The sequence below is a fragment of the Pollicipes pollicipes genome, unplaced genomic scaffold (genome assembly GCF_011947565.3).
Source record: "Pollicipes pollicipes isolate AB1234 unplaced genomic scaffold, Ppol_2.1 Scaffold_6137;HRSCAF=7276_pilon_pilon_pilon, whole genome shotgun sequence".
Taxonomy (NCBI): domain Eukaryota; kingdom Metazoa; phylum Arthropoda; class Thecostraca; order Pollicipedomorpha; family Pollicipedidae; genus Pollicipes; species Pollicipes pollicipes.
In genome coordinates this window covers 27,501-44,194 of record NW_023596817.1, presented here as the reverse complement: position 1 = coordinate 44,194, position 16,694 = coordinate 27,501, and the positions used below count along the sequence as shown (strand labels likewise).

General features: G+C 57.2%; 2 protein-coding genes across 2 annotated transcripts in view; both read left to right on the top strand.

Annotated features, from left to right (window-relative positions):
- The first annotated feature begins 129 nt into the window (after window positions 1–129).
- On the top strand, window positions 130–7,271 carry LOC119105248 (fibrocystin-L). The gene is made up of 10 exons (XM_037228716.1): window positions 130–157; window positions 646–890; window positions 1,629–1,817; window positions 2,122–2,301; window positions 3,021–3,165; window positions 3,862–3,978; window positions 5,326–5,444; window positions 6,190–6,367; window positions 6,841–7,162; window positions 7,248–7,271. Exons 2-10 carry the CDS (start codon window positions 710–712, stop codon window positions 7,269–7,271), a joined length of 1,455 nt encoding a protein of 484 aa, XP_037084611.1. The 5' UTR covers window positions 130–157; window positions 646–709.
- Window positions 7,272–7,660: 389 nt separating this feature from the next.
- Window positions 7,661–16,694, top strand: part of LOC119105247 (fibrocystin-L) — a 25,103-nt gene continuing 16,069 nt past the window's right edge. Inside the window, exons 1-11 of the mRNA XM_037228715.1 lie at window positions 7,661–7,788; window positions 8,622–8,754; window positions 9,402–9,525; window positions 9,694–9,837; window positions 10,699–10,873; window positions 11,414–11,561; window positions 11,955–12,117; window positions 13,029–13,207; window positions 13,700–13,866; window positions 14,304–14,542; window positions 15,275–15,429. Coding sequence (XP_037084610.1) covers window positions 8,650–8,754; window positions 9,402–9,525; window positions 9,694–9,837; window positions 10,699–10,873; window positions 11,414–11,561; window positions 11,955–12,117; window positions 13,029–13,207; window positions 13,700–13,866; window positions 14,304–14,542; window positions 15,275–15,429 — 1,599 coding nt within the window. The 5' untranslated portion in view covers window positions 7,661–7,788; window positions 8,622–8,649. The remainder of the gene's footprint in view (window positions 7,789–8,621; window positions 8,755–9,401; window positions 9,526–9,693; window positions 9,838–10,698; window positions 10,874–11,413; window positions 11,562–11,954; window positions 12,118–13,028; window positions 13,208–13,699; window positions 13,867–14,303; window positions 14,543–15,274; window positions 15,430–16,694) is intronic.

Here is a 16,694-nt window from a genome sequence, read left to right as displayed (position 1 = left end):
GCCCGGTACAGGCCGACCAATCAGTGACGGTGGGCGGGGCGCCGTGTGACGTCACCCGCTGGCGCGAGGAGGCCGTGACGTGCCGACTGCCGCCGCTCGGCCACGGCCAGCACGCCGTCCAGCTGCGCAGGGGTCAGCTGGGCCTGGCCGACAGCAGGTGTGTCATGGGTCCAGGGTCATGACCTGTGCCGTCACCCAGCCGTGTCGAGAGCTCTCTCCATCGCCACGTGAGGCTGGGATTTTAGCGGCTTTTGTGAGTGCAAAATAGCTGAAGATGCTCCAAGACCACCAAGGAGCATGGACAAAATGTATTATTAGCGCGGTCAAGGGAGATTTTAGCGATCGCCTTTAGCGATGGTGTGCTCTGCTGTATGCAAGCCCCAATGGTTGGCCAGATACCAGAAGACGCTCGACCTCGCAGAAAGCTTATCTATCCAGTGGATGGATGAAATATTGTCCAGTCAGCGAACTTTATATTACAGCAATCCGTAGTTCACCGCCAATACATCGCCCGGGTGATAATTGAGGACGTTGTCCACCCAAGCAAACTGTATCGTCCAGAAGTATGACCATACCGTATCTTGCTACCCAGGTAGTAACGCAACATTTGGGCCGGAAACAAAAACGGTAATTTATTTTCCACAGTGGCATTGGAGCGATCAGCTACCAGTTTACAGTCTCTGACATATCACCGCGCCTCGTCTCCGCAATGGGAGGATCCACCGTGCGGATCACGGGTCAGGGGCTAGCCGCCGACTGCCAGAGACTGGACATCACGGCCGGGGACGCCTTCGTCTGCGAGCCGGTCACCTGTACCGACACGGAGATCATGTGCCTCGTCAACAGACGCCGGCGCCGCCACGTGATTCGCAACAATGCAACACACCCGCGTACGTCCCGTCCCAGGATTTCCGGGCCGGTTGTTGTCATGCGCCGTTGTGCAGGATGCGCAAGCGATCATGGAACTAGAGGTTTGCAACTGGTATTATGCATGTATGCCATCAGCTTGTCAATGTTTTCACCCCTGTCGCTGTTCTCACCACACACCACATCGTCTTACAGTCCTGGTAGAGCCCCTTCTCACCTGGAGCGTGCTGCGGCCGCCAGCCAGAGCCGATCTCACTGCCGTCCTGGTGGGGGGGGGGGGGGGGGCGGTCGAGCGCCCACACGTACCTCGAAGTCGGGTCCCGTGTGCGGGATGGGGCTCGGCAGCGGTGACAGCCGCCATGATCCCAGCTTGTCCCACCCCTTGCCTGTCCCTTTACTCCCATAGCACTCAAATGTTCAGTTATGGACGAAAGAGGATTAACCTAACTTGCGCAACCCTCTAGTTGTTCTCGGTGGTACATATCCGTGTAGAAATATCCCAAACCTCCAGTAGTATTCAGTGGCGTTCAGCCGCGTAGAAATAGCCCAAATCTCTAGTTGTACTCAGTGGTGCATATGCGCGTAGAAGTAGTTGCGATCGTCGAAGAGCTATCGGAGTATGCCTTTTTACCTACACGCTTATCGTTGACAGTAAAAATACTGCCCTTGCTGTAGGGCCACGTTTTTCGTGCCCGCATCTCCAACCGTTAGCACCGCAGAACAGATCATCTGGTGCTGACGGAGCTGTGCGCGGTCGCCAGGTTACGGCCCTGGCTACCTGTGGCAGCCGCAGCACCTGACCGTGTGGCCCGGTGACCTGGTCACCTGGCGCTGGGCGCCGGGCCAGGTCAGCTCCGACCAGGTGGGCTTCTCGGTGCACCAGACGGCCGACCAGCACTCGGACGCGTACGACGGAGCCGGCTTCAACAGCGGCGACAAGACGCCGCAAGGTGTGTGTCTGGGAGCGGTACGCTGAGAGATGGGCCGAGCCTGGGAGCGGCACGCTGAGAGATGGGCCGTGTCTGGGAGCGGCACGCTGAGAGATGGGCCGAGTCAGCTGACGCACTGCCGGGGATGGCGGCTAATCTGCTGACAACCGACGATGAAAGGGGCAGTACCTGCGTCGTCTCAGTCTGTCGTTCGTCCTGATCGTGGGCATTTCATAACTATTGATGTACGTGAATGAAAGCAAGGTCCCTGCGAAGGACTGACAAAGGGTGCGATAACCGTCAAAGCGTCGGACGTTTGCCGCAGGATCATTCACCACCATGCTGGAGGACATCGGCACCGTCTTCTACTCTGGCGAGTCGGTCGGAACCAACGCAGTGCGCATGCGCGGGGTCATCCACGTGGTGGCGCCGCCGGCTGGCAGCGGTGTCCTGTCCGTCCGGGTGGGCTCCGTTGAGGCGGAGTCGACACCAACCGACGGGGATAGTACGTACACTGCTGGTGTAAGCTAGCATGTTGGTATGGATCATGTCACTCGCGTCGTGGTCGGCCAGTGTCGCCCAGTGTGCATTAGCTTGGTGCGGCTTACTAAGCAGGCCTTGCTGGAGCATGAATTGAACAAAGCTGATGGCATTACGTGTCAGTGCGATCCGTGTGATTGGTATACGTGCTCATAATGCGTGCTCATAACTGCTTGGTATTGTCGTTCAAATGGCACCTCCAGGTGTAATGAAGCTCTTTTGATTTCAACAGATGTTTGTACACGGAGGGGCAGCTAAGGGGAAGGAGGTCCCGGGGTCCCAGGAACTTCTCCTTTTACTCAGGGGCCCTGTATAGGCCTTTGCGCTCGGAAACGGGATACAAGTATGCCAACAGGATTGAGATCCCTCCCCTCGCTTTAAGAAATTCTGAATGCTTACACATGTTTTGCGTACCAATCACGGAAGGCACTGTATGGTGGCCGTGATTATGAAAGCTGTGATTTCGGCCAATAACCTTGCCTTTGCTGGTAAAGTCCACTTCCTCTGTGCTCACTGTGCGTGGGACCAACAGTGTACAATAAACGTAGCCGCCACCTTTCGAAGTTCGGAATGCCTAACGGCGAGATATTTCCAGTTCTCCTCAGAACACGGCCCAGTGCTATGGTTAGCTTATGTTGAGTGTCTCAGAGCGTGCGTGCATCACCGCGTCGGCCGTGTCGGTAGCGCCGGCGTTCGTCCCCTCCGAGGTGTGCTCCGAGGACCCGGCGCCGGCCGCCTGCCCGGCGTCGCCGGCGCCTCTTGTGCTCACGGCGGCAGACTGCGTCACCGCCCGGGTCACCGGGGTCAGCGTCGCCTCTGGCGACGACAGGTCAGCTCACCCAACCCGCCCAAGCGGTGGGCCGCGCTGTCTCACTGTCTGGGGGGGGGGGCTTATGTCGAGCTGGGCACTCCATTGGTCACCGCCATCTTGCGTTTGCGAGTGGCACATTCAAGCTTGCCTTCAGCCGTGTTCATTCTTATCTGGATTTGAAGTAAGTTAACCTAGGCGTACGTGCATATGTGAGGAAGTAACAAACTGATCTCCTAGCCACGATATGACTTGCTACTTCAGGGAGGTCAGGCCATTAAGCAAGTCGGTAGAGCTTTTGATGGATCGCATAAACCCATGATGTGGATAGATTAGTTGGTCTGGAATGTATTGAATCACGTTTGAAAATATTGATGTTGGGGTTAAATTGCATTAGCAAATCGAAGAGGGTAGATTGCTTGGAATGTTTACAGAGTCCATTGTCAATAAGCCATGCAGAAGTGAATGTGACGATATTTGCTACTTTTCATACATAAATCTGAAATTGGCCCGGATTGTGAGGCACTGATCGGAATTGTTCTTGTGTTGCGTGCTACCGTGCTGGATTGAAGGCAGTTGTGAGAAATGCGAGCGGACGCCTTGCCCGATTTGATTCAGAACTGGCTAGCGGGGTTGAAATCGATCCTGGAAAGTTTAGTTCCGACGAGTCCGACTGCGTGGGGCGTCGGCTTACAGCGGTAGATCCTCCGTCTTCAGTGCTGGACACATGGTGGAAGCCGGCTCCGAGCTAACCATCTCTGGAGCCGGCTTCTCCGAGACCGCCTGCCACAACCGGGTCACGCTGGGCTCCGGCGCCTGCCAGGTCACCTCGGCGTCGGCCAGTCAGCTGACGTGCCGTGTGACGTCAGACGGCCTGCAGCATGGCCAGCCGCAGCCCCTGGCGGTGCGCGTGGCCAACAGGTGAGCCCCCGGTGCGGCGAGGGGGAGGGGAGCTGTCGCGCCGCGGCGGAGGCGGCCGGCGGCTGATGAGCGGGCGTCGCCGGCGAAGAAGGGCGCCCCCGCCGTGCAGGGCGCTATTGGCGCGCTGCCGTCAGCTGTTTCTGGTTGGCGCTTTCACACCTGGCAATCTTTGACGTCGGCCGATCAGAGCGATTCCGCGTGCGTGGCGTCTAATGGGCGCACACACATGCGTGAAATGCTATCATCCGCCGCCGGCGAGAGGGCGTTCAGCAATCCGTGAAACAGTCGGAGAGGCGGGTACTTATTACCCTCATTGCGCCATGATTCCCCGCCGCTCGTATTACCGGTGAATCCCAATTGGGGAACTAATTAGATGGATTTCATTCTCGGTATTTGCCAGGTGCCTTCTTATTACCGTGACTGACGTTGGCTCCAGGTGATGTTGCCCCGTCATCGTCGTGTGGGACACCACCCGTTGTAGGCAGAACACAGTTGTTGTATGTTGCAGTTCTTTTACAGCAAGCTAGGTAGCTGCGGCTGCTGGTCCACTGCGTGCTTTGCACTGAGCGTGGACATCATGTTCGGCGTGGCATCATCGAGCGTTTTAAGTCTCTCTCATCGCAGTCGTCATATAGCCTCGGCAGTTGAGTGTGTCGTAAAGTCCCAATGACAGTCTTCCTTATCAACATCAGGGTGTTCCGTAGTTCGGTAGCATTTTGCACCCACGTTTTTCTTTGGGAGCAAAACACTTGACGACGCTTAACCGTATTTTCATGCGATGAATCGCCATTTAATTACACGCGGCAGGGTCGAATAGCCTCCACTTGAGGTCTTGAGATCTACGCGACCAGTTCGATGCTGTATGTCTAAAATTCACCACCGGAACATGACTTCTGTTGTATTGCAATGTTTCAAAAAATCACTGGCTTATTTAGGAGCGTTCAAAACGGGGCGAAAAGCGTTGTGTAATACCGCATGTCAAGTGGAACTCAAGGACACGTTACGTGAAAACCGATTCAGATGCCCATATAAAGAAGCATACGACACACACAAGTCTCTTTTTCACACAATTTAAAGGAGTTTAATCTTAAAGCACTGGACCGCGTCATAACTTACAAACCTGAACTCTGGAACGCAGCATGAAGATGGCTGATGCCGACCAGCGAGTCGCACCTGACGCCACCGTGCTGACGCAGAGCAGGGGAGTTGCCGGCGCCCGACGCGGTGCTGCCGTCTGACTTCGCCGCCTCGCCGCTACAGGGGCGCGGCAGTGATCGACGTGGCCGCCGGTCTGAAGTACTTCAGCTCCGAGCCGGTGGTGTCCGGCCTCTCGCCGACCAGCGGCTCCCCGAACGGCGGCACGCTGCTCACGCTGACCGGTGAGAGTCCTGGGTGCCCGGTGAAAGTACTGAGTGCTGGGTGAGAGTCCTGGGTACCGAATGAGAGTCCTGAGTGCCAGGTGAGTGCCTTGGGTGCTGGGTGGGAGCTTTGGACCCAGGCACCACATCTGGTCTCTGGTCTACCCCTGCTGGTGATAAGGCAAGTTGTACGTGGCGATACCACCGACTTGGAAGGAGACGTCTTCTCACTGTTGGCGAGGACGACAGCGCGGCAGCCTCAGGCTGTTAGTGAGAACGACAGCCGACTCGGAGGGAGGCATCCTCTCGCTGTTAGTGAGGACGACAGCGCGGCAGCCTCAGGCTGTTAGCGAGAACGACGGCTAGCGAACTTCCGGCTGGTAGCGGGAGTGACTGCGCAGCAGCTTAGTCGAACGGAACTTGCTGTGGGCGTTTGATGAGAAGAAACGTCGTCAGCGTGTGTGGGAAACAAATTATAAGAAGGCACGCAATTCGTTACAAACTCGTTTTATTTATCAATAGTTATTATGACCAACTGCTATAATGTCGACCTGCACGACCTTTTCAGTCGGCCCTTCCGGTGCGACGCCATTATTTATCGTTAATAATATCCTCTCTCACCGCCCTTCATGCGGTATGGCCGGAATGGACGGGATGGCCTGCTCAGGACCCTGCCACGCCGGCCGACAGCACTCCGCCGCTGTACCGTCACCGCCTGCGGCGGTCTCACCGCGTCTCACCGCCGTCTCGGTCCGGTCTGTCCCAGGCTCCAGCCTGCTGCCGGCGTCAACAGATGGCAGCACAGCTGTCCTGGTTGGAGGTCAGGCGTGCCAGGTGCAGACGAACACCCTGTCCACGCTCACCTGCTTGACCCCGGCTTCGGCGGCCGGCCAGGCAGGCCCGATGCCTGTCAAGCTCGTCTGGGATGAGGATGGCGTGGTCAGGTCAGTGAGCTCGCCTTCGCGGTCGTCCGTGGGTAGGCGAGTCGAGGTTTTGCATGGCGACATGGATTTAGTCGTACCATTATGAGCCCTGCTATTTCTAGCGTGTTGAACCAAAGCTCAGACAGCGGAAGCAGGGCGAGCTGGGGTAAAGCTGGCGGTCGGCTCGTTAACGTTTGTTTTCATCGTATGAGACAATTTGAAAACTGTCGGCTTAGGGTTTTGTGAAATTATTTCGGAGTCAGAAATTTTACTGTTACTTGATATTTAAACTTCGGATTACCGAATACTGACCCAACGGCATGGCTGATACTGAAATGCAAACAAAAAGACAGGCAAAACTGCCATCGATAGCTTTCCAGGGAACAAAACATTTGTGGTGTCAACTACAGGATTTACTCCGCTGTTGCTACCATGATGCTGCTTGCCAGCCTGCAAGTTCCGCATAGCCTTTTAACCAAAATGCTTTATGCCAGGACACTGGGGAATATGACCTTCACCTACGACATCAGCAAGTCTCCAACACTGACTTCGGCCCAGGTGGCGACGAACGCGCAGAGGACGCTGACCATCTCAGGGACGAACCTGGGCAGCAACGCCTCCGACATCGTCATCCGGCTGACACCGGTCTCGAGCGCCGCCCGTCGGCGTCGGCACGTCGACCCGCCGCGCGACACCGAAGTCATCGACCCCGACGACGTCACCGAGGCAGAGTCGCCTGCCGAGGGCGGCGCGCAAGAGGACGCGGCCTTCTGGAGTCGCTTCTGCGACGGCCGCTGCGCCAACTTCGACGAGTTCGTCAGCAGCGGCCAGCTGCGCGCCGCCGGCTCGGGGCTGGAGCCGACCCGCGCCGCGACCGTGGCGCCGCCCGGCGGCACCCCAGCCGAGCTGGACTACCTGGAGCTGACGCCAGAGTACGTCAGCGCCTTCCACGAGGCCGTGCTGGGCCGGCGGCGCTCGCGGAGGCGCGTGCACCTGCGCCGCCGCCGGAGCGCCGCCGCCGACCCGACTGAACTGACCTGCACGCCGATAGAGATCAGCGACACCAGCGTCACCTGTCAGCTGGACGCGGAGGCGGCCGGCGAGTACGCCGTGGCGCTGCAGGTGTCGCAGCTCGGCCTGGCCGGCGACACGGCGACGGTGACCGTGGCGCCCACGCTGGAGACGGCCAGCCTGCCGGCTGGCTCCGTGCACGGCGGCGCCGCGCTGCAGCTGGCTGGCGCCGGCTTCGGGCCCGACGCGTCCGTCACGGTCGGCGGCGAGGAATGTGAGCTGACGGCGCGCTCGGCCTCGGCGCTGACCTGTCTGACGCCTGCGGGCGAGGGTGTCCAGCCGGTGGTGGTCACGAGCGGCGGCCAGACCGTGACCGGACCCGACTACACGTACTCGGCGGAGAGCACGCCCGTGCTGACGTCCGTTGTCAGGTGGGGAGTCCCGCCAGGGCCCGCCCGAGTCTGCCTTACCCTACCCGAGCCCGCCCGAGTCTGCCTGACCCTACCCGAGCCCGCCCGAGTCTGCCTGACCCTACCCGAGGCCGCCCGAGCCTGTCTGACCCTACCCGAGGCCGCCCGAGCCTGTCTGACCCTACCCGATCCCGCCCGAGTCTGCCTAACCCTACGCGAGCCCGTCCGAGTCTGCCTGACCTTACCCGAGGTCGCCCGAGTCTGTTCGGTCCGAGCCATACGGCCACCCGAGGCCGGTTCTTCTCTCCGATCGGTCTGCTCACAAGGCGGCTAATCTGATAAAGGACAACGTCGCACCAAGTCATTCTCAGACCTTTACTGGACCATAACGGGTAGAGATAATATTCTCCGTTTATGACGGTGGCTTTTGCCATGCGCATTGCTCGCAGTCTACCGATCTTGTTTGGTCAACTGCTGCGGCAGACGTTGCTCCATGCATCCATTACCTCAAAAAATCAGCTGTACGCAATGCAGCGAACTGCGTGGTTGTGTTTACATTAGCGCGTAGTAATCCCGTATTTGGACCGTTGGCAGCCGTGTTGGATGTTCGTGAGCTCATACCTGGAACTATCATCGTCCAATACGTGGCGTTGGTTCGCGTGCAATGGTATAGAAGCGTGGTGCACGTGAACGCCATGGCTCGATAGAATGTATGTCAATGGATCGACTTCAAATGTCTCCGCCCATGTCAACTGCACGCCGGCCGCGCTCCCTCATCAAACCTGTTCGTTACCATAAATCATCATCACTCGTGACGACACCTCTCATACGACTCTGACGCCGCGACCCCTCAGTTTGGATAACGGCGAGGTGACGCTGGTCATGTCTGCCGGCACTGGGCTGGGCACCTCCGGCAGCAGCTACCTCATGGTGGGCGGCAGGCTCTGCAACGTCAACAAACAAAGCGACACCCAGGTCACGTGCCAGGTGAGGGGGTGAAGCGAGGCGGTGACTGCGGCGGCTGCGGCAAACGAATGTTCGGCGAATGGGCGAGCTCGGGCTCGTGTGTGTGTGTGTGTGTGTGTGTGTGTGTGTGTGTGTGTGTGTGTGTGTGTGTGTGTGTGTGTGTGTGTGTGTGTGTGTGTGTGTGTGTGTGTGCGTGTGTGTGTGTGTGTGTGTGCGTGTGTGTGTGTGTGTGTGTGTGTGTGTGTGTGAGAGAGAGAGAGAGAGAGAGAGAGAGAGAGAGGAGAGAGAGAGAGAGAGAGAGAGAGAGAGAGAGAGAGAGAGTGCTGTGTGTTGCGGTCTTATGTTGATCGGCACAATCGGGCAGGGGGGACTGTTGCGAGATTTTCAACTGGATCAGAAATCAGGTTAATGCCTTTGCATCATCAGGTGGTCAGAAAGTGAAACAGCCTTTTCATAAAACGGTCTCGAAATGCAAACAAAAATTGGTGGCATTTGACCAAGACGGCTTGTTACGAATCGTACATTCCTTATAGCGGCTTGGTGAGTCGGCCTCATTCGCATGGTCTTCGCGCACCCTCCCAGCACGAATGGCCATAGGTATGTGCCAAACATCCCTGCTGCCCCGTCCATTCGGTGCGCGGTACTAACGTGTCGCTGTTCGGCGGCAGCTGGACACGGTTCTGCCCGGCGGACAACACCCAGTGACCTTCTACTCGCCGGAGGGCACCGGCAACTCGGCGCCCTTTGACCTCACAGTGGAGCTGGCCTTGGCCTCCGTCTCACCGGCTACCGGTAAGACGAGAGGCTGCGCCCATTCCGAACGGAGAGAAACGGTTGAAGCTGTTGCGGAGCAGAGTCGTGCCGAATGAACCACGCTGCCGCTCTTTTCTCCGACACACATCGCTTCGCCGTGGTCATTCGTGCACCGGACGCTGAGCAGCCGTTCTGTGGCCGTTCCAGCGGGTATCAGCGGAACGACGCTGACCCTCGCCGGCGGCAAGTTTGACACGGTGGACCCGGTCACAGTGACGGTGTGTGACCAGGCCTGCCAGGTCACCACCGTCACCAGCACGGAGATCACGTGTCTCGCGCCTGCTGTTCAAGGTTGGTGCTGGTTGTTTCAGTGTACTGAGTTTGGTGCAAACCTTGAGCGTTTGCGGGGAAGTCACACGAAAAAGATCTGCGCGAAATGCTCATCACTTCGTGCATATCTGCGGCGGCGTTTATACCATGGTTGAGCTGTTTTCTTCCTCGATGCAAATGCCGCGAAAAAATCGACATGTTCGAATTATCGGAAGCACTATTTAATACTGGTGTGCTGCATGCTTTATGTTGCTACTATTTATTTTTGTCATCATTTTTTGTTCTAAATTGCATTTAAATGCTGACATGTCATGTACGAGGCAGGCTGCACCGAGCACTCTTCTTCCTGTGCAGTAAGTGCTCACCTACCGTGTAAGTGTGGCCGTCTGCTGGTTTCGCGACATTTCGGGGCTTCGTGCTAGAAAAATAGCCGACCCTGAGTGTGCTAAAAAATGGTAAAAGGATGGCGACAAACAGCCGCTGGAATCCATGTTGTGATATATATGTGTATATATATATATATATATATATATATATATATATATATATATATATATATATGTCTGTGTGTGTGTGTGTGTGTGTGTGTGTGTGTGTGTGTGTGTGTGTGTGTTATGCTACGCATCACGTATTTTGAAAATATGTAAGCACTTGACTTTTTCCTTACTGGTGCCTTCCTTGCATATGGAATATCGGCGTTCTTAACTCAATAACTAACTAAGCTATAACGGAAAGTATCATATTACGTGTCCATCGAATATGCGGCCTCATCGATACTTGAGACCAATACCAATGAAAATCATGATCTCTTGTGGATCGAGGTCACGCATATACTCATCAGGCTATTCTGGCTGTACCGCTGACGTCACACCCGTGCCGCAGCGGCCCCGGCGGCGGCCTGTGACGTCACTGTGACGCTGTCTGGCGGCCAATCGGCGGTGGCGGAGGCCGCTCTGACGTACGACGGCGCACTGACGGCGTCATTGACCAGCGTCACGCCCAGCCGGGGCGGCACGGCCGGCGGCACCAGCATCACCGTCACAGGCACCGGCCTGGCGTGAGTGGTCACGGGCGGGGTCGGTGACACTCGCACAGAGGCTGGCACCGACCGGCCAACGCTCGCTACAGGCCGCCGGTGTTGGCTAGAAAACGCGGGCAGTTGGAGAATAGATGCATGGTTGCGTGACGTTACATGTAAGTGTGTTCCGCTAGCAGAAGCACTTATCGGTTAGGCGCCACCAGCCGGGTAGGGCATACAATTTCAATGTTGTTTTCTGACAGCTTTCTCTGGCGTTCTATCTCAGCTCTAGTATCGAAGTGGTTGGCATTAGCCCACCAACGATATCGGGGTTGTGGAGTGAGTGCTGGTGTCGTTTCAGAGTATAGTCGCTTCTTTCTGTCTATGGAATGTACAGTGCGGCTCCTCCACTGCGCATTAACTGCTGCTGCCTGTCAAAAAAGGCATGAGATGACCTTTGTCAATTACATTGCTTCGGTTCCCCACAACAAACCCAACTGCTCACCAGCCGTAACGCGCCGCGCGCGCCCGCCGCGCGCTCGGACGAGCTCGCGCCGACCGCCGCTCTCCTGCCGGCAGCGCCTCCGGCAACCTGGTGACGATCGACGGCGTCCCGTGCGCGGTGACCAGCGAGAGCGCCACGCAGGTGGTCTGCGTCACCGACGCTCACAGCGGGCCCGGGAGGTTCGCCGTCGCCGTTGACGTGCCTGGCGTCGGCTTCGCCGCGGTCAGTCGGAAGCGGGCGCCCGGTCACCCGGCGCGCTCCGTGCGCGGCCATCTCGCGGCCGCCGACCCGTGCCGTGCTGAGAGCTGGCGTGGCGTGGGCGGTGGCGTGGGCAAGAGATGGTGTTTTTGTGATAGGTCGGGGGTGTGCGAGTTATAATTCAAGGCATTATGCGATGGAGGCTGCGTCTCAGTGTCGTCTTGTTTTTGGGGATGACTGCGCTCTGCTTCAGCATGTGAACGCCGGTCCCCTCTGGCTCGGTGATGTAAGGAGCATACTTAACTTCATCGTAGCGTATTGAAGCCCGGTGGAGACCGTCCTCCAGCACATGCAATGCTGCCCCCCCCCCCCCCCCCCAGTGGTCGGGTGTTGACGTCACGGTGACGTGTGTCGCAGGCCGGCGAGGAGGCCGTGTTCCAGTACGTGGACCGCTGGTCGTCGCCGTTCACCTGGGGCGGCAGTGACCCGCCGTCCGACGGCCAGTCGGTCAGCATCACGGCCGGCCAGACCATCCTGCTCGACACCAGCACGCCCGTGCTCAAGCTGATCCTGATCGACGGTGAGTCCCCCTCCCCCTTGACGTTGAGTCCCCACCCTCTTTCAGCCCCCCCCCCCCCCCCCCCATTCGGCCTGCAGTCCGGTCCTGCCTGCTCCGGGTCGCCGATCATCTGTTCTAAAGAGTGATGCATCGCGACGACAGATGGCGACTCCCGCGGCGCTCGCCGTGTCCTCGGCTGAGGATGCCGACCGAGGCTGCCCCAGACAGCCCAGCCCGGTCCGAGAGCGCTCGCCTCGTCCTCGGCTGAGAGTACTGACCGAGGCTGCCCCAGACAGCCCAGCCCGGTCCGAGAGCGTTCGCCATGTTCTCGGCTGAGAGTACTGACCGAGGCTGCCCCAGACAGCCCAGCCCGGTCCGAGAGCGTTCGCCATGTCCTCGGCTGAGGGTACTGACCGAGGCTGCCCCAGACAGCCCAGCCCGGTCCGAGAGCGTTCGCCACGTCCTCGGCTGAGAGTACTGACCGAGGCTGCCCCAGACAACTCCAGCCCGGTCCGAGAGCGCTCGCCACGTCCTCGGCTGAGAGTACTGACCGAGGCTGCCCCAGACAGCCCAGCCCGGTCTGAGAGCGCTCGCCATGTCCTCGACTGAGGGTCCTGACCGAGGCTGCCCTAGACAACTCCAACCCGGCCCGAGAGCGCTCGCTGTGTCCTCGGCTGAGGGTCCTGACCGAGGCTGTCCTAGACAGCTTCAGCTCCGTCTAAGAATTCTGCTGTTCCAGTGGCTTGTTGTCGTCCACAATCGAAGCTACGTCTGTGGGTGTGTTTGTTAGTTATCCTGACAGGTCCAGGGCGATTCCCACGTCATTTCGGGAAATGTGTCTGCTGAGGTGTCTGGGAGGCCATGCCGGACCCCGTGCCGCCGGGCCGTACGACCTCAGTGACCGGATGACTGAGCCGCGCGAGCGTCGCCAGGCGGGGAGCTCATCTTCGACCCGGAGGCGGCATTCCTTGAGCTGCACGCCGAGTACATCGTGGTGCTGGGCGGCGGCCGGGTGCAGATCGGCACCGAGCAGGCGCCGCACGCCGGCCAGGCCGCCATCACGCTGCACGGCAACGTGCGCGCCACCGAGCTGCCCGTCTACGGTGCCAAGGCAAGCGTCGCTGACTGGCCTAGCACTGGTGGCTATAGGCACAGCCTGGAACGTTCAATTTTATTGACAGCACCACTGCGAGCCTGACAAAGTTGTTTGACTGGTGCCTCCCGGCAAACTGAATGTCGGCTATCGTCAAAATGATAATTTGCAAGTCATGTCGCCTACCAAAAAGCTTCGTGGTATGTGTGCGGTTAATTTTCTCCATTGCATAGACAGACAATCGGTGTGCTCCATGGAAACGTTTATAGGGCTTGAAGCCCACTTCCGCCCTCCCCCCCCCCCTCGTGATGGTGGAATTGTATCATTTCCGAATGCATGGTAAATAATGATAACGCTTTGCACTTTGCAGTTGCATACATTTGTGAATATGTATGAATGACGGGGATGACGATGACGATGACGATTATGGTGGTGATAGTGATGATTGGGGCGATGAAAAGGGTGTTGCGGGCGCTCTGGTTGTGCTGAGTTTCGCTATCCGGCCGCCAGGTGCTGGCCGTGCGGAACGGCACGTTGGACCTCCACGGTCTGCCCGTGGCCGTTCCCTGGACGTACCTGGCGAGCACGGCGGCGGCGGGCGCCAGCAGCCTGACCCTGGACCGCGCCGTCAGCTGGCAGGTCGGCGATGAGATCGTGATCGCCTCCACCGGCGGCAAGTGAGTCGGCCCGCTCGGGGCGGCGCCAGGGCGAAGGGATTGGGAACCACTGGTGTAAAGAGCAAGCGTCAGTTTGACCGGAGAGATTTGGCTGGAGGAGATATTGACTGTCATAAGCTCTTGGAAGCTTGGGTGATATATTGACGTAGCGCCAAATGGAAGGGATTAAGGTTGTCCACTTCTGGGCTGGAGGGGCTTTGCTGGCGAGGGCTGCTAGTGACCTGTCACGGAAGGGGGGGGGGGGCAGGGCGGGATCACGTGTTTGTCGGTGACCTTGTCTATGGGACGGAAATAGTGCGGGACTGGGGTGAGGGCCCCAGGCTGAAGTCGTAGCGACCCCTCCAGGACGGCTGATGCGTCTAGAGGGAGCGAGAGTCCACTGTGCGCAGCTGTGTCTGAGCGCCGCGCGTGAATCGGCCCGGTGATCCGCGCCGCAGGCACTCGATGAACGAGTCGGAGAAGCACGTGATCTCGGCCGTGTCGGAGGACGGCCTGACTTTGACTTTGGAGAGCCCGCTGGCGTTCGAGCACATCAGCTCGGAGCAGACGTTCGCCGGCCAGACAGTGCGCATGCGCGCAGAGGTGGGCCTGCTGACCCGCAATGTCAAGGTGCGCGGTTCCATCAACCAGGAGTTCACCGAGGAAGTGAAGGCCTGTGCGGCCGGCTTTAACCCAGGTGAGGATGGGGTCAATGATGGAGAGCTGTGTGAAATAGCGAGTCTCGCGGCTGCACAGGCACTGGCCGTTGTAGTGTTTGGTGTCATGACGTGACAGCGTTTGTTGGCATGAGGCCGTAGTGATGATGTGCAGTCTTGATGTTAACGACTTGGATCGAAATCGGACATCGGCGGTAACAGTTGCGCAGCGTCGGGGTCAGTGTAAGCCACGCTCAATCCCGGAAGAAATGAGTCAATATCTTCTTTGAATGTTGTCTGCAGGCTGGACTTGCATGATTCACAACATGCCGTTATACACCGAGCTGTCCTGTCCTGCCTTACTCTGTCCTTCTCCATCGTGTTCTTTTCAGTATGCCTTGTCTTTATCTTTGCTCCTCTACCTTGTTCTTTGCTGTCCTCACATACCAGCATCGCCGTTCTTCCCTGGTCTGACCAAACAGGTGCAAGCCTGACCTGATCCGACCAGGGCTGACGAAGCCTAGACAAACCTGAACAACCCTGATCTGACCTGACCTGATCCAATCTAATATGATATGTCCTGACCTGATTTAACCTCACATCTTACCTCGCCTGGCCTTATCCGACGTAAACTGACATGGTCTGACCTGAGCTAACCTCACTTGACCTTAGCTGACCTCACCTGGCCTAATCTGGTCTAAGATGACCTGAACTGACCTGATCTGACCTCTCCTGAGCTGACTTGACCTGACGTGACCTCACCCGACCCTCAGGTCAGTTTGACACGCAGACCTGCTTCCGCGGCCGGTACGGCGCCGAGACGTCGACGGACCAGTTCGGCGCCACCATCATGATCCACGCCAAGTACCAGAACGAGCACCTGGTCACCGGCAGGCTGGAGTATGTGGAGGTCACCGAGGCGGGACAGGTCGGTCAGAGGTCAGGCGTGCCGACGGCTCAGCCGCATAGGTAGATGTTGTCAGTTTACGACTGGGTGGAGGGAAGAGATAACCCAATGCAGTGTTGGCAGCTGTCATCAGCACGGCAGAAGCTTTCGTTTCACTGGCGTATTGTTTTCAGTAATGTGGTGGGGAACTTGACCCTGCCTGTGTGAGCGCGCATGTCTCGCTGGTTCGCTCATGCTTCGGGTGAAAACATTGGGTGCTTTGGTAGCGTACATTTTGCTGATCACATCAGAGGCATCAACATTTGTGACATTTCTCGTTTATCTACCGATTCATTCAAAAACGGCAACTGGCAGCCAATTATTCACGAATTTAACGAAGGCTTCGAGCCCATGAACAGGGCCAATCTATCGCCAGATTTATGCGTAATCCCTCGTATGTCTACTGGCCACAGTTAGAGTGCATTTCTTTGTCGGATTGCAAAATTATGCAACACGCATTTGCTGTCCAAGAACCGCCAACATGCATCTTCGGTAAAGCTTAACACGCGCCCGGATGGTCGGTTGAATGCCCTTCGCTCAGGTGGGGATCAATTTGACCGCCCCCCCCCCCAATATTTTTAAGATCTAGGACATCTGGAGACGAGAAATTTGCGCAGTGGATTGGCCTGTATGTGAACTTACTTGTGTCAGCATTTGAGATTCCCAGGTCTTGATCTTGTGGTTGAATAAGGTCAAACAAGGTCAAACTCCAGAGTAGTGGGCAGTGTCCCTAGACCTCTTTTTGCAACAGCCGTGAACTTAGATACCTGTTCAAAGCAAAAAGTCAGCAGTATTCATTTAAGGTCAGTGACCTCATATGACCTTGGAAACGTCCATAAACATGTTTGTTGCGGTCCCTTCCATTAATAAATTCTAAATGACCACCAGAAACTATCTCATAAAGCAAGCTCTCGAGTAAAAAAGCAGGTTGGTCTTGACCTCGGTCTGTTCCTATCTGACCCTAACTCAATCGAGTTTGTTGTTATTACACGTTCAATTTGTTTATTTCCCAACGAACTATCTCAGAGATGTATGGTTTCGTCTAACGCTCCGTTGGCACCCAGACCGAACGATGTTCTCCAAGTGGCCTTCGCCGACAGCCACGGCCTGACTTTGGCCCATCATAGGACATTGATCTTGCAGGGCGCATTCAATTATTTGATGTCAAATATAAACTGTTCAATTTCCTATAGCTATGCAAAGTTTAGCGCGAGCACACAGAACCGTTCGGAAATCATTCAGGAAAA

Excerpts from the sequence above, each read along its gene's own strand:
- LOC119105248 (XM_037228716.1), top strand. The coding sequence starts at position 710 with ATGGGAGGATCCACCGTGCGGATCACGGGTCAGGGGCTAGCCGCCGAC. Across the intron at positions 2,302-3,020 it reads GACACCAACCGACGGGGATA|CGCCGGCGTTCGTCCCCTCC; the intron begins GTACGTACACTG and ends CCGTGTCGGTAG. Across the intron at positions 7,163-7,247 it reads GCGCCAACTTCGACGAGTTC|CCGAGCTGGACTACCTGGAG; the intron begins GTCAGCAGCGGC and ends GCGGCACCCCAG.